Source organism: Ixodes scapularis, unplaced genomic scaffold, assembly GCF_016920785.2.
Source record: "Ixodes scapularis isolate PalLabHiFi unplaced genomic scaffold, ASM1692078v2 PGA_scaffold3__209_contigs__length_174095766, whole genome shotgun sequence".
Classification (NCBI taxonomy): Eukaryota; Metazoa; Arthropoda; class Arachnida; order Ixodida; family Ixodidae; genus Ixodes; species Ixodes scapularis.
Window position 1 is genome coordinate 143,925,080 of NW_024609868.1, and position 14,553 is coordinate 143,939,632.

The following is a 14,553-nucleotide window of genomic DNA, read 5'->3' on the forward strand; positions in this document are numbered from 1 at the left end:
TAGAAAGGCGTAGTGGGATCAGGCACCAACGAGCGACGAGCGTAGAAAGGTCCCGGATGTACGCGGCGGCGCTGCGGTCGTATGGACTGGAGGATCCGACCGGTTCCGAGTGTTTTCAAGGCCTTCGGCGAGCAGCTTTCGCTTGCGGTTTGGCCTTTTGGCGGTGTGGCAGCGCGAAGTGACTCCCGTTCTGAACTGACCTTTACCCCGTGTTTGCTGTCGTTTGTGGCGAATGAAGTGTCATGCCGAATTAGCGTTTAATCGCGCAGCAAATGCAATGCGAGCCGCCCTGGCTGCCCGCTTCATACAACCTAGCCAGAACATGCTTTAGTGGCGCCCTCTCGAGCCGCCGACACGGAGTGCGGCAGCCGTGACCGCTCGCTGAGCTCACCACCCCTCCTCTAGTTCACGGCCACTCAAGCAACCAAGGACGTCACGAAGAAGGTTCTTTTTTGCTTGTTTTTGTAATTCTAATTTTCCTATAACTTTTAAGATAAACCGAAATTCGAGAAAAGTTTCATTAAGTTACTGCGTTCAGTGCGCTCAGGTTCGGTGCAAATTAAAAACCAGTGAAAAAAGTCCTTGCAGGGCCCCTTTAAGAGGATATCGCACCTCCCGAGCCCTATGCAATTCCAATAGCAACTTTTCAGTATTTTTTCTCAGGAACCACCGGACGGATTGACTTGGGATTGGTTTTATTAGAAAGATAATAAAAAACTGAGTAATATTGTGGCGCTACATTTTTCGATTTGTACGCTTAAAATGTTTTACAGGAACTTAAAGATGACTGAAAAAGCCTTTTTTTCCTCGTTCCGTGCTTCATAAACATTTAAAAATAAACCGGGATCTAAATACAAATTTAGGCTCCACAATATTCAAGACCAGGACTTTTTGAATATATCTCTTACAAGATCTTTTTTCCAGGGATTATCGTTGTAATAAATTTTAACTAAGTTTGTAGCCTATCAAAACGTCAAAAAATTCAGCTGTCAGGTGGTGCCATCTATGAGTGATTCCGCGAAACTTGCTCTTGAAATTGCGCAATGTGTTATTGCGCCCCGGACTACTTGCATCTTCAAGGTCGTTGGGTTGACAGGCGGGATTTTGAGGAAGAATGCCTCTCGAAACAGATTTTTGTTTTCTTTCTTTTTTTTTTTCTGTTTTTTTTCTTTTTTGTTTGGGGGGGGGGGGGGCGAAGATATTTTGCGGGTTATCGCGATAGTGAGTAATAGGTTGTACATCGCCCGAGCGCGTCCTTGGGAGGATGTTCCGTTCTTTGTTGGTGTTTTGGGGTCGCACAAATGCAAGTAAAAAGTTTCTTGTTGTTCTTTTTTTTTTTTTTTTTTTTTTGTTTAGCGGCGGAGATATTTAGCGGGTGGGTGAGGGTCATTAGTTTTCAATCGCCAAAGCGCGTTACTGGGAGGATGTTTCATCTTTGTTGGCATTTTTGGGTCAAGAAAATGGGAGTGAAAGATTTCACGCTTCAAGCGGTCCTTGCATGACTGAAGTTAGCAAATGCAGGCAGACAAAAGCTACCGAAGGGTCAAAGAGTAGATACTGTCTTACCACTTCTTTCTGTTCGAAATAGGATAGGTGATTTGATCTGGCGTTTTCAAATATTCTGCAGAGATGCATTCAAAATGTTTACTTATTTTAAATCTGGAAGAGACATACGTGAGTTCGTCGACATTCGCTTTGCATGTCAGCTTATGGAGGCGGATTTCTACCCAAATAAAACAAACATTGCGAAAGAATCCAGTGAAGCTAGAAACAGAACAAGCATTTTGGTAGTAGGCGTGACACCTTGCAATTTGGAAGTTGTGAAAGTCGCGCTGAAGAGTCTTTGTTTGACTCGAACCAACACACTCTTGATTCAGTATTTTATGAAATAGAGGTAAATGTATTAGACTAGAACCCGCAAGCCTTTTATCATGGTGTTCGTCGATTGCACTGTCTTGGCTGCGATGAGCCCTTGGTCGGCTGTTACTATTGAGCGGCGGACACAAAATCTCACCGGAGAGCGGGCGGCGGAGAAAAGCTCACCGGAGAGAAGCTCACCAGTGAAATGCTCACTGCAAAATCGACAAATGCAAAGAAAAGCTCATTTACGAAATATTTTATTACTGTTCGCATTGCGGTGCTTATATTTAAAACTCACGTCCGCACTTTGCTCAGCGCTCGCGCGCTTTTCGCGTGTTCGTATATTTGTAAAACCAAGTGTTCTCGTTCAGCCCCAGAAGAACAGCTTACTTTCTAAGAAAAATGGGGAAAAGGCAGACGAATCTACAGTTTTGCAGAATGCGAACACATAAAAAAGTGGGGAACGCTTTTTTTTTTATAACTTTTACATGGAGACAGGGCATTGCCTCAAAGTTGTGTACTACGAAAAGCAACAATGTGACCCCCGCCTCGCACCCGACGACTCCTGGCCCCCAAAAAGTATCAAGTTCGTCTTAGGCCTCATAACCGAAGGAAGTCGTTGTTTACTACAAAACAGAAGAAAAGCAGAACATAATATTAAAGCGTGCGCGGCTTGCCAACTAGGCCGCGCGCCCGTGGCCTAACGGTTACCGTGCTTATCTTCCACGCAAGTAGCCGAGGTTCGATGCCTGGCCACGGATACACCTTTTTTTATTGTTTCTGTAATGTTGCGTTCTGGTGAATTCCAGAACCCTGTTGGCTTATTCGAGGTTAGAACGTTCCGCGCCGAACCTTCTACGCCGGCTGTTCCAGAAGCCCACGCGTGTACGTAACGAGCTCCGCGTGGAGAGCCGGAGTCAGTCCCGATCCTGCTGTTTCGCCGACATCGACGCCTGCGACGCCAACCTTCTGTTTTCTTCGCCCCATTATACGTTTAGTTTTTTAGTTTTTTCAGTTATTTAACGCCCCATCCTTTGTCATTCGTGACGTTATATTTATCCTTTAAAAGAAAAAAACACTATTTACAAAAACGAGAAACGATCTCGCCAGAAACCATGATGTTCGATGAAACTGTGTTTTACGAAACGGCTTAGATGAAATAGACCTTGAGGCACCCTAAATAGACCTATTGCTATATTACCCTAGCATCAAGGATAATGCAGCGATTGGGGTTGCACGCGCAACACGTGCTGGCCTCAGCATTAATTAGTAACGTTTCTAAAATAGATACCTAAAACAAATGGAGTCTTTCACGCACGTTCATTAATTCTTTATTTTGGTTACTTACTTTGAACCTTTTATACGGGGAAGGCGTGCGCGTGTGGCGCGTGGAACACCAATTCCTGCATTCTCCTTGATGCTTGGGTAATATAGCAAATGGTCTCTTGGGTTCAATCACATGGCCTTCACTTACATGACTTTGATGTAAGAGTTGGATAAAATATCGAGTGCAGCAGCAGAGCCAAACCTACGAATGCCCGTCCGCTCGAGACGTCTGACATGTTGACACGGTGTTGTCGCGGACCACAGCGAGGTCCTCGCGACCGGCAGTATTTGATCTTTACATGTACGACTGCGACTTGAAATTACCTTTAACAACTTGGTGATTTCGCTCGCTGTGTTTTCACAAACGCCCTTAGGACTAATGCGATATCTAAAGTGATGAGTGCCGAGCCTCAGCAGTCCTGGCATGATGCAGAGGTAATGCCAAAGTAAAGCGCTCCGTGGGCCAGTTGCATCGATATTTCCAACCTCTAAAATGACTGAAGGTTCGAACAGAATTTCGTGAATCATTTCTCTCCATTTCCAGTTTCACTCCATTTCCAGGTTCCTAGGGATGAGTGCGGGCGGCGGAGAAAAGCTCACCGGAGAAAAGCTCACCGGAGATGAGCTCACCGGAGAAAAGCTCACCGCAAAACCGGCAGAAGCGGAGAAAAGGTCACCGATATTTTTTTTAGCTTAGCTTTATTCTGCATAAAAAAGGCGCCGTCACTAGCTCCGTCAGATAAAGAGGTTTCTTTTTTGCGAGCTAATATAAATAGCGGTGTGTGAACTGCTTGAGCTCCACACATTGTGTTGTGCCTAATAAATAAGTAGGTGTTTGTTGATGTAATCAGTGCCGGCTACGCTGTTTTGTTTCTGTTAATTTCACGATCAAAACTTTAGTTGCGCGAACAGCTTTGTCGTGTCGTGTTTGTTGTCTTCACTCCGTCGTCGTTTGAGCGGTTTTCATCATGTATAGCGTTTACCAACTCGCCCAATTCGCTACCTGCCTTACAAAAGACTAGTTCTTATATAGCTCACGAGTAATAATGGTGACAGTGTGCACCTCTGAAGGTCATAGGTGGCTCCCCGTAGAAGGGTACAATCACACAAAGGGAACCTGTGGAAACATCAGCACAAACGGCTAGAAAGCGTGCATGTCCGTGGAAGAAAAAAGCTTTCATATCCTACTGACTGCTTTATTCTGTTTTCAAAGCTTAACAAAAGCTTCAAAGAGAATTTCAGGCACCGCGTTGTTGCGCATGCACTTTTGGATTTTCGGCATTTACAGCTTTGATTTTTAAGTTTTAGGCAGTCAGCATTAACTTTTTTTAGCTTTTTCCTGTTCTTCAAGTTCATAAAGTTTTTAGATAGGCTTTCGTTGCCTAAAGAGTAAGCCACAGAAAACACTCGCCCGTAATTATTAATTTGGGAGCAATATATCGAATAACCTTAACAAATATTACAAAAAAGGACATTTTCTTTTTTACAAAGCTGCCAAATTTTAATGATAATAAATTGATATATGTTACGCATGATCCAACAGCCTCTGTATAAAAAGAAGAAAAAATATCTATACACTTTTCTCCGCATACGCTCAATGGCCGGTGAGCTTTTCTCCGCATCCGGCGGTTTTGCGGTGAGCTTTTCTCCGGTGAGCTTATCTCCGGTGAGCTTATCTCCGGTGAGCTTATCTCCGGTGAGCTTTTCTCCGGTGAGCTTTTCTCCGGGATTCGATGAGTGCACCGTGCCTACATATGAAATAAAGATTGGATTAGACAAAACGTTGCGTGTTTTGTGGACTCACTTTTCTTCCTTTCTAAGGCAGCTTTCGAGAGATTTCAGAACTGACCGACATTGCTTGTAGGTATAAGAAAAGCGGCTTTTGTCGAGTCGACCAGTACGTGGCAGCACGGCGTGTTCACATTCTGTCAGCAGTTGCTGGCACTCAGGTGTCGCGAAAGTTTCTTACCATACATTTGGTGTGTCTATATAGGAAACTAACCTGAAACTCTACTCAAAAAGCTTTTTTTTTTTTTTTTCTAAATTGGGTGAATCTAGGAACCGAAATAAGGTATTTTCTGCTGAAACAAGAACTATACCCGTCGGTGCACCGATCTTATGTTTTTAAACTTGAATCGGTCATAGTATGCGACGAAGACCACTGCGGAGGTGGCCGCAGTACATGGCTCACTGATACGCAAACATATGACTTTATCTCAGTTTCGCTTGACATAGAATTGGCTCATTTCGAAAAAAAAAAAAGATATTTATAACTTTGTAAAAAATGTAATCACATGACCCAAAAATCAACCAGCGCACTTTCACTCTTTTACTATGTGCAACAGCGTTTACTTATTTGAGTGATTTGCGGTGGCGGCGTTTTGTCCAGGCGAACAAAACAAAACAAGAACGAATGCGGTGCTCGGTAAAGCGTTTCTTCTAGAGCCTTAGTGGCAATTCACTTTAGCGAAGTGATTAAGCGGAACGCGTAATCATGAAAGTTATTGTTTTAATATTTTTTTTAAAGCATAGCTTTGTGACTCTAGAACTACGCTTTGATCAGTACGCATATAAGACACAACACTATCTAAACTTGTGGTTATTGATTTTTTTGGCATTTCGGCAGTACAACATATAGTTCTGATACCGTGCCACTTCGAAAATGCACACCGATTTAGGAATCGGGGTGACCGTTGAAATCCGGTGCTCTAGAAGAAACGTTGGGACTCCAATGGCTGCTGATGGTATCGGGAACTGGTTCATTTCGTTTCTCTCTTCACACAAGGAGATCAGACACTTTTTAGAGTAAGTAGCTCTATTTTTCTAAGCACTGCTTCGCAGTAATGAAAAGAAGGCTCTGAGGGGCCGCTATTTAGGACGCAACGCCATTCTGACTTGTGGTAGACTATTTCGCAAGATTATGACACGACACATGGCGCATTTCGTTTTGTAATGACGATATCAACAGTCTACATATTATATGGAAATTGTGTCCTACGAAAAATTCTCGGAACGCGAAGAACTGAGCCAAATGAATCCAAAGTATCAGGCAGCTAAATGAAGCGTTCTCTAACCGCGTTTTTTTTTTTTCGTTTTTTTCCTAATCCGGTAAGAATAGGACAAAGGGCCCCCTTGGCGATGGCCTCGGAGGCCCACAACACTCCCCGCTATCCTCTTTTTGAACGGACAAAAAACAAAGCCATTCTCGGAGCTCGCAGGGTGGTGGGACGGGATGGGTGGGGTGGGGGGCTTTCAGGGTCAAGCGGTCCGCTGAGAACCGGAACAAAAAGTCGGGCTTTTTCTTTATTTTTATTTGGAAGCAGCACTATATCGCGTAAGCAGTTGAGTGGAAAGGCGTCCTCCCCAGAGCCATCTGGATTCTGAAAAAGTTCCTATCGGAGATGAAATTCTACTGAGATATCCTCTTAATGAGATATGACGTCTTTCAATGAATTCCATTTTTCTCTACTCACTCTTCGAACACGTTCGAACGCCGAACGCTGGCGTCCGGCTTTCGGCGTTCGCGTTCGAATACGTGCGAACAGTGAGGGGAGAAAAAGGCAGCTCGCTTCGCGTCTGTCCTCTAATCATTGCAGTCCGAGCTCGGCTTTCTGGCGTCCCGCGGGCTTTGATCTCCTCCTCTGCCCCAGTTTCTACCCGCATACCGTGTGGGTGCCACGTGACCTCCGGGAGGGGTGCTGGGACGCGCGGGGAGTGTAGTCGCGAGACAGGTTTACAGCACTGGATTGGTTGGGATCACTCGTAGAACCGCTGTCGTAAGGGGGCGCCCACCGTGTCAGGCCCGAGATTTCCGACTGACGCCTCGTCCTTCATCGTGATGCGGCAGACCATCAACCCAACCAATCCACTACGAGCAAGGCCAACAACTGAACCAGCTGCAGCGACCCTCTGAACTCGGCGAAATTGATCGTCAGTTAAATGAACGTAAGAGGTAGGCGTCACTATTGAGTTTAGTGGGAACATTTATTTGTTTATGCAAATTGCTTTATAGACGCTTATCTTAATTAAGGATAGCATAAGTGAAGCACCACCTAATGCATTTTTGGATTTCTTGATTTTTATTAACACTTAGGAATACAAAGATCACTAGAATCGCGGGCGTGTCGCAAAGAATAAAAGAACGATGTCGAAGGCAGTACCGAACGATTTGTCTGTAAAATAGTCATTCGATATATCTTAGGGATTGCTCAGGTGATGTATATAAAATTTGAAGGAGAGTATGATAAGCATGAAATTGCGATGGTGCCATCTGTGAACAGGCGTGGCATTTTCTAATCAGATCTGGCTCATGACGTCACTCTGATACTTACAAACCGAGTTAAGAGACCGGGTTCAGCACATTGCGTGGTTTTACATAAAATACGATGCAGTGGCAGCTTTTGTTTCTACCTTCCGACAGTATTTTGAAGAATAATGATCTTGATGAGTTGTAACATCCAACGACAATTTTTTTATAATACATTTTATGCACTTAAAGATATTGAAGAGCGTAAGCGCTTGACTGGATACGCATAACTTATGTTAGAAAACGGACAATTCGGAGGAGTGGAGGATGAGCCGTTCAACTTTAAAATAACAGGGATTGGACTTTTCTCTACGAGTCCTGCGAATATTGATTATAGTACGTTTATCAAAGTCAGTATCAGGGTGACTTTCCTTTTAAGTTGCTCCCTCGTGCTGTACTGAACGCGTCGACAAATCGTGTTTACATTTCAAAAGAGTTATTGCGCATTCCCGCAATATATAATTTAATTGAGATTACATATTTGAACTATTATCAAAATAGTTTATATATTCTTTGAAGACGCTTTTATTTTTAAAGCGGACATGCCGTCGACGCGAAAATATTAATGTTCGTTTCTATGGCATTTGTTTTTGGCAGTAACGGAGTACAACGTATTGGCAAAACATGATCGCAGATATGTCGCTTTCATTGTCGATATATAGTATAGTAATCATCCTCATGGCCCTAAAATAGTCATGTTAGAATAAACACGTCTGTAGAGCAAGAGCTGCTTTCAGAATTATTCCTGAAAACAATACAAATAAACGCCGTCTAGAAATAGATACCATTGGTACATCCCCTCACAATATATTCTCTGCATGGACCCGGTTCGCATAACAGTGCGGTTCGGTAAAAAAAAAAAAAAAATGTTTTGTCAGCTAAACAACATGACTACCTTTCTACCCATCAGACTGAATAAATAAACTTCATGACTATTTCAGGGCACAATTTATCAACACAGCTGGCAATTTAAGGTTAATGTTTCCATAAAACATTAAAAATAAAACGTTTCCAATTTTTCTACACAGCGCAGTTTTTTTTCGCAAGCAAAACAAGGGACAATGATAAGGCAAGTCTGAAAGACATTTGAAGAAAACGCAAGAAAACAGCATGATGTTCTAGTTTTTTCTACATTTCTTCTAGTTTTGTGTTTTGAGCCGCATACTTGTGTTCACAAAAAAACGACTTCTTAAGTCCCTAATATTTGTGGAAAAGTACAACGCTCGTAGGTTAAGAATCTGAATCGACATTGGATTCGAATCCCCCGCTCTTACGGAGGACTCTGGTCTACGGTTGTGATTTCAGGCAATGCGCAGCGCCTCTTCGGCTAGATATACGTGGGGCTTCTGCCATCGTGCTGCGGAAAGAGAACCTGCGGTTGCGCTGTGGTGCCGCACCATCCAGCTGCGCTCTCGAGAACCACGATGGTGTATGGCGGTGCAGGCGAGGGACCCGGCCGGCCGGATTTGCGTATGACGTCCGCGCCGACGTCACCACTTTCGTCGTATTCGTCGAGCTTGCCGTAATCTGTGACGTAGTATTGGTGCTGGGTGCGGTGCCTGTGCATCTCCAGCTGTGTCTTGTAGACGGCCATGCTGATGGTGACCATTGCAACGCTCGCAAAGAAGAGCGCCAGGCCCGAGGCGTAGACGGTGCGGTTGTTCAGCCAGGCGAATCCGACGACGAAGGTCAGAGTCCCCACCAGACCCAGTAGGAGTCCGGCCACCGTGACGGAAAGTGGCTTCCAAACGGCGGGCGCCTCGCAAGGTCCGGACATCTTTGGGGGATAGGCTTCCAGCATTGTTCCCTGCGTTATGTTGGGACTCAAGTGTTTTAGGAGACCCATGTGGCTTTCATTACAGCGACTGTGGGTAGCTTAATTCGGGCTTCTAGCGAAACCCTGTAAAAGCTTCTAGAAGATCAATGAAACATACCTTCGAAGATATTAGGGGGAAAAAGACGAACCAAAGAAAGGGCAAAAAATAAATAAAGGGAATTATAGAAACCGCAGTATTCTTCAGTAACCTTGCAGAAAGACTTGACACGTACTCCAACACCGTCATTACTTTGAAACAATCAATTGCTTCGCTTGAGGATAAGGGTCGCAATCTAAAAATTATAATGCGGAGGAATAATCTGCTATTCTTTGATATTCCGGATAGCTGAAACGGTGCTAAATAATAAAAAAGAAAAGAAAGAGATATAGAAAAGCCTTTCACCTCGATGATAGTGTTGAACGGGGCGAAATAATAAAAAAAAAATAACAGCTGAAAAACAAAAGCGTGGACCACGCGGTTGTCCTGTTGCAAGTGTTCAGTTAGTGGTCCTCGTTTTTTTTTTTTTTGTAGAGCTATTCCTATTAGGGAACAGGCCCACTCGTCACAGCCAAGTCGTCATAGGGAAACTGGCCATAGGTGAACTGGTCAAAGAGAGCATCTCGTTCTAGGTGAACTCGTAGTAGGGAAAGTGGTCGCAGTGACCTTCTCGTTCTTGGAGAGTTCGTCAAAGACTTTTTTTTTTATAGGGGGGAGGGGAAGGGGCGGGGGGGGGGGGGGGGGCTTTATTTTGGAAAGTGGTCGCATCGAACTTGTCGCAGTTTCAAACTTGACCTCTCCTTTTGCTTTTTTGCAGGGGACGGTTGTGGTCGGCTTTTCGGTGTTATCTTTACTTACGACGTCCCTTTGTTATTAAATCCTTTTCGAAAGCTTTGCTAGGTCGGAACTTATAGTGCAATGATAAGACAGGGGTGCAATATGCAGACCTCCGCACCAGGATGCTAGGAAGTGTAGCAGTTAGGTTTCGTCTTTGAGAACGTCTTCTCTTTTCTCTATATCTACGCCGAAGGGGTTTTTCATTCGAAGTGGCTTCGAATACGTATATATAAAGGGACGAAATTTGCGGACCTTCAGAGAGCACGAGCGCATTTGGTATGATGGACCGAATTAAAACCCAGCGTGACGCTCCCATGCTGTGCGAAAGGTATTCTTATACGCTTAGCCGAAAAGAACCCGACGCTGCGTACTCGGTCTGTAGATATAGAAAGCATTGCAAAGGCCAAAGCCATCACCCTCAGATGCACTATGACGGCTTGCCCCACTCGGTGAGTTTACTTATGATGAGTTGGCTTGTGATCAGTTCTCCTAGACCCAATAGTTTCATGTTTCAGAGCGGTTGTTATAATCGGTCATGGGCTAATGAATTTGCTTCCCTTAATAGCACGAGCGCGCACGCCCAACCAAAGCACGGCGGAAGCTAACGTGCGCGCTCTTTGCTTGTCCCCGACAATAGACCATTCTCAGGTACGGCGCAGAGTGCGATATTTACAGCCCAGCATGTGCGTGTTTGTCGCTTCGGAAAGAGAGCAAAGCATGCGCCATACGCACAAACTCTTCGAGATGGCAGCAGAAGCTCTTTTTGAGAAAACTCTATACAAGACCATGTCGTGCTTTTATTTTTTAGTTGTAAATTACTATTTTTCATCAGTTATCGAAGCCGGATTGCAAACGCAAGATGGGCGAAAAAGGTAAATTGTGACGAACTGGACAAGTGCCCAGTTGCCCTCTGTTACGACTTCCCCGTGTACGAGATGCCCTTTGACGACTTGCCCTGTTTGACGAGTTTACCTATGACGAGTTGGCTGCAACGAGTCGGCTTGTGACGTGTTCTCCTAGACCCATTCCTATTATGTGAAACTTTTCATCTTGGTCATGTTGCACGACAAATTAGGTATTGAATACGCTGGAATAGACAGGGTTTAGAGGACTGGGAAACCGCGTATAGGTAAAACAATGCCTGCGATAATTACTGGTGTTTAATGTCAAAAGAAAACAGTAAAGTAAATTCACGGAAACTGTAACGATTTAGAACTTTAGTATTGCAATATTTATAATTTTATGTCAGATAAAAAGAAAGCTTCTCTGGAATATCGCCAAAGACCTTAAAAAGGACGATAATGTCATGCTATGATTTAAAAACATGTTGGGAAATAACACACGCATTAATTGATTAGAGCCTGGCAGTGAAACGGCAGATGCACGTAACCCCGCGATGAATGACAACAGTGAAAACTTTTTCTATCACTGATATGAATGCAAATACAAGCATCACTGTAAATAAACCTGTTGAAATAGAACATACGTTACTGTCCGATTATCTATATACAGTTTTGAGAGAAACGGGGTTGCATGCTAACATCAACGACAAAAATTCTGACCATCATCGTATCAAATACTACGAGAAGACGTGGAGTTGAGAGCGGGTACAACAGCAAAAATTATTTTGAAGGTATGGATGCAAGGTTAGTCCAACATAATTTAATCATTGAGTCGGTTCGGGCCAGTTTGCATATTCACAATGGCATCAAAGCGGTCTACCGGCCACCAGAAGCTTCAGAAGGTGTACTAGGAAAACGACTACATGACGTTGGACATATGCAGACAATGTTTTGTAAATGATTTAATTGCCGGTTATTTTAATCTTCAAAATTATACCTAGGAATCATTAGCAAATTTGAAATATGATTGCTGAACTTTTGAACATTTGACTATGAATAATATTTCTTTTCATAATAGTAACTTGTCGCATATCGTTTTCTACCACGAGAATGTCAAATGCAAGCACACACGTGCAGACCTAGTTTTTATATCCAAACAGCTGCTGAGTAAGACGTTTTCTTGCCATGTTAAGACGGGATCACCATTTGATTTGGTATAAATGCGTACGTTGAACTTATTACGAAGAAGACAGACCGAGTTGTTAAAATGTCTGATTACACTGGGGTATTGAACGAAAATGTGTAGTCCACCTGAAATTGTCGTTTGATGATTTCTGAGAATTAGGTAGAGGTAACATCAATATTGATGATATTTGGATTTCGTTTAAAACACAGTTAACACCTGTATAGATAGATTTGTGCCCACACTGCCAATCCATTCAGAACGTAACCCTTACATCTTAAGGCATAAAACTTGCATATTAAGCTTAAAATTATTAGGTTCAGTCTTCTTAAATGACGCTGGGTCAACGCAAACATACAATTACGAAGGCAACTAAGGTCAATAATGCACAAGTCAAAACATTACTTCCACAATGTGACCATATATTTTTAGTGTACAATCCTTTGGCGATATTTAACAGTATAAAAGACACCCGTTAATTCTATACCACAAAATTGGATAGACACTGAAGATTTCCGAGAGATTGCTAGCTAATTGAACCAGTACTTTTCTTCAGTGTATATACTGATAACAACAACATTACAGCAATTGAAGTTTCCAAGTTAGTATTCTGGATGCTGCAATAACCAACGTAGGGAAGGAATCTTTGCAACATTCCTTAACGTTGACAAAAAAAAGAAGAAAAAAAAAAAAGAAAAGGAATCTCTTATGATTTTAACCATAATTTTGAAGCGACATCTGAGGTCATGCTTAAATTTATTGCTTTTACTTCTCAACGTGTAAATTAAAGCAGAATAAGCTCCTGAGAATTAGAAACGTGTTAAAATGGTTCTTTTCTATTTTAAACAAAATGTATTTCTTACGTTAATATGAACGCCATATTCCTATCTAACTTAGCAGCGGAAACTTGCTGCTGGTTTTGAGGCATATTGTTTTCTTTCTTGATTAATTTGTTATTGTTTGTTTGTTTGTAAAATGTTCTGCAGTGTTACTCTATATTGTCCCAACCTACTTGGGCCTACAAATGGCCTGCAGTATATTGTAAATAAATAAATGTATTGTTATTATTGTTTTATATTGGTCTTCGTCGATGTATCAACGGTTTCATAACGTGCACTCACAGTTAATGACTTCGGAAAAAAACAAGTGATGCTGTTTGTCGGACGGACGTAATTCCTATTGATTTTGCGAAGCTTTTCGACACGGTGCCTACACAAAGATGCCTTTAAGTCGAAATCATTGTTAAACAACAAATTGCGCACTCAATTTATAACTTCGCAAAAACAATCGATGGTGTTTACAAGACTGGCCTTTTTTCTTTTCCTACTCGATCCTCTCTGACAAACGTCTACATACTTCAGGCTTACAGATTAATTACTCGTACCCATCATATAAAATATCTAACTTCATAACAAAAATAGGTTCCGGGACCGGAATCTTAATCCGGGCCTTCCAATTCCTGGCGAGGGAGGTCAAAAGAGGTTCTTCAAAATTGCACCTCAAAAGGAAGGTAACAACTTCCATCTGTCTGTATGTATATTTCTGAATTACGTTGCCTCCTTGATCGACATTTATGTACAATAGAGACGATACAAAGAACACGCCCCTGCCTTCTTAGTAACACAACATTCTTTGAAGACAGAAGAACGGACCTAGTGGCCCTCAAGCAAGATAGGTTGCTGGGCTAGTTGGTTCAGCTTAGTGAAACATATAAAATAGCGCGAGAAAAAACAGGGACACAAAGTAAACAGATCAATGGCACTCACCTCGTTGAGCCGAAAGGCCTAGCTTAGAACGTAGGAGGGCATACGCAGCATCCGGAAAGGACAGCACTATATTCGCAGCTTCAATACTATGCTGGAAATAAAGGTGACTGAGACGGAATGTTTGGGTCCCGTGTCGCGTGTTTATTGTCTGCTTATCGCTGGAAAAGTACGTCTCTTATCTCCGGCACGAGGAGACGGCTTGAGTTTTAGCGACAAGCAACGTGTTTGCTCGACGCGTCTCTTCGGATCTGCCCCGCAAAAAGGAACACTGGACAAATGTTGCGAGAGGATTTGAACGGATGCGTAAACTCTACAATGGAGCGAATTAAAATATTTACATACGAAATAATGCTATGAAGAATCTGATTGCGTGATTTTGTAGGAATGTGCTTAATGCCTGACGTAGACTAATTGTTTAATACCATCGTTTTCTTTATTCACAAACTACATGATCATCTTCTGATTTTATGTTCTGATACTAAAATGATTCTGCCCTTTATGAGCAATTATGTTGCGAACAAACATGTTGAGACGTACGCTATTGGATCATTTAGGACCCTTCCCATGCTACATGAATATACTAGAATTTAAATGAAAATATCAGTTATTTTTGGAGGAG

The 14,553-nt window shown here is 42.7% G+C and overlaps 1 protein-coding gene across 2 annotated transcripts; it reads right to left on the bottom strand.

The window, feature by feature from the left end:
* Positions 1-7,245: 7,245 nt before the first annotated feature.
* Positions 7,246-14,052, bottom strand: LOC8026713. Of its 2 annotated transcripts, XM_002405357.4 has the most exons (2): positions 13,935-14,052; positions 7,246-9,299 (listed from the first exon to the last, which is right to left on the bottom strand). In XM_002405357.4, the coding sequence occupies exon 2, from the start codon at positions 9,291-9,293 to the stop codon at positions 8,820-8,822; it is 474 nt and encodes a 157-aa protein (XP_002405401.3). In that variant the 5' UTR covers positions 9,294-9,299; positions 13,935-14,052; the 3' UTR covers positions 7,246-8,819. The 2 variants fall into 2 exon arrangements, with proteins under 2 accessions (XP_002405401.3, XP_040077922.1); XM_040221988.2 differs by lacking the exon at positions 13,935-14,052 and having other exon boundaries at positions 7,246-9,341.
* Positions 14,053-14,553: the final 501 nt, after the last annotated feature.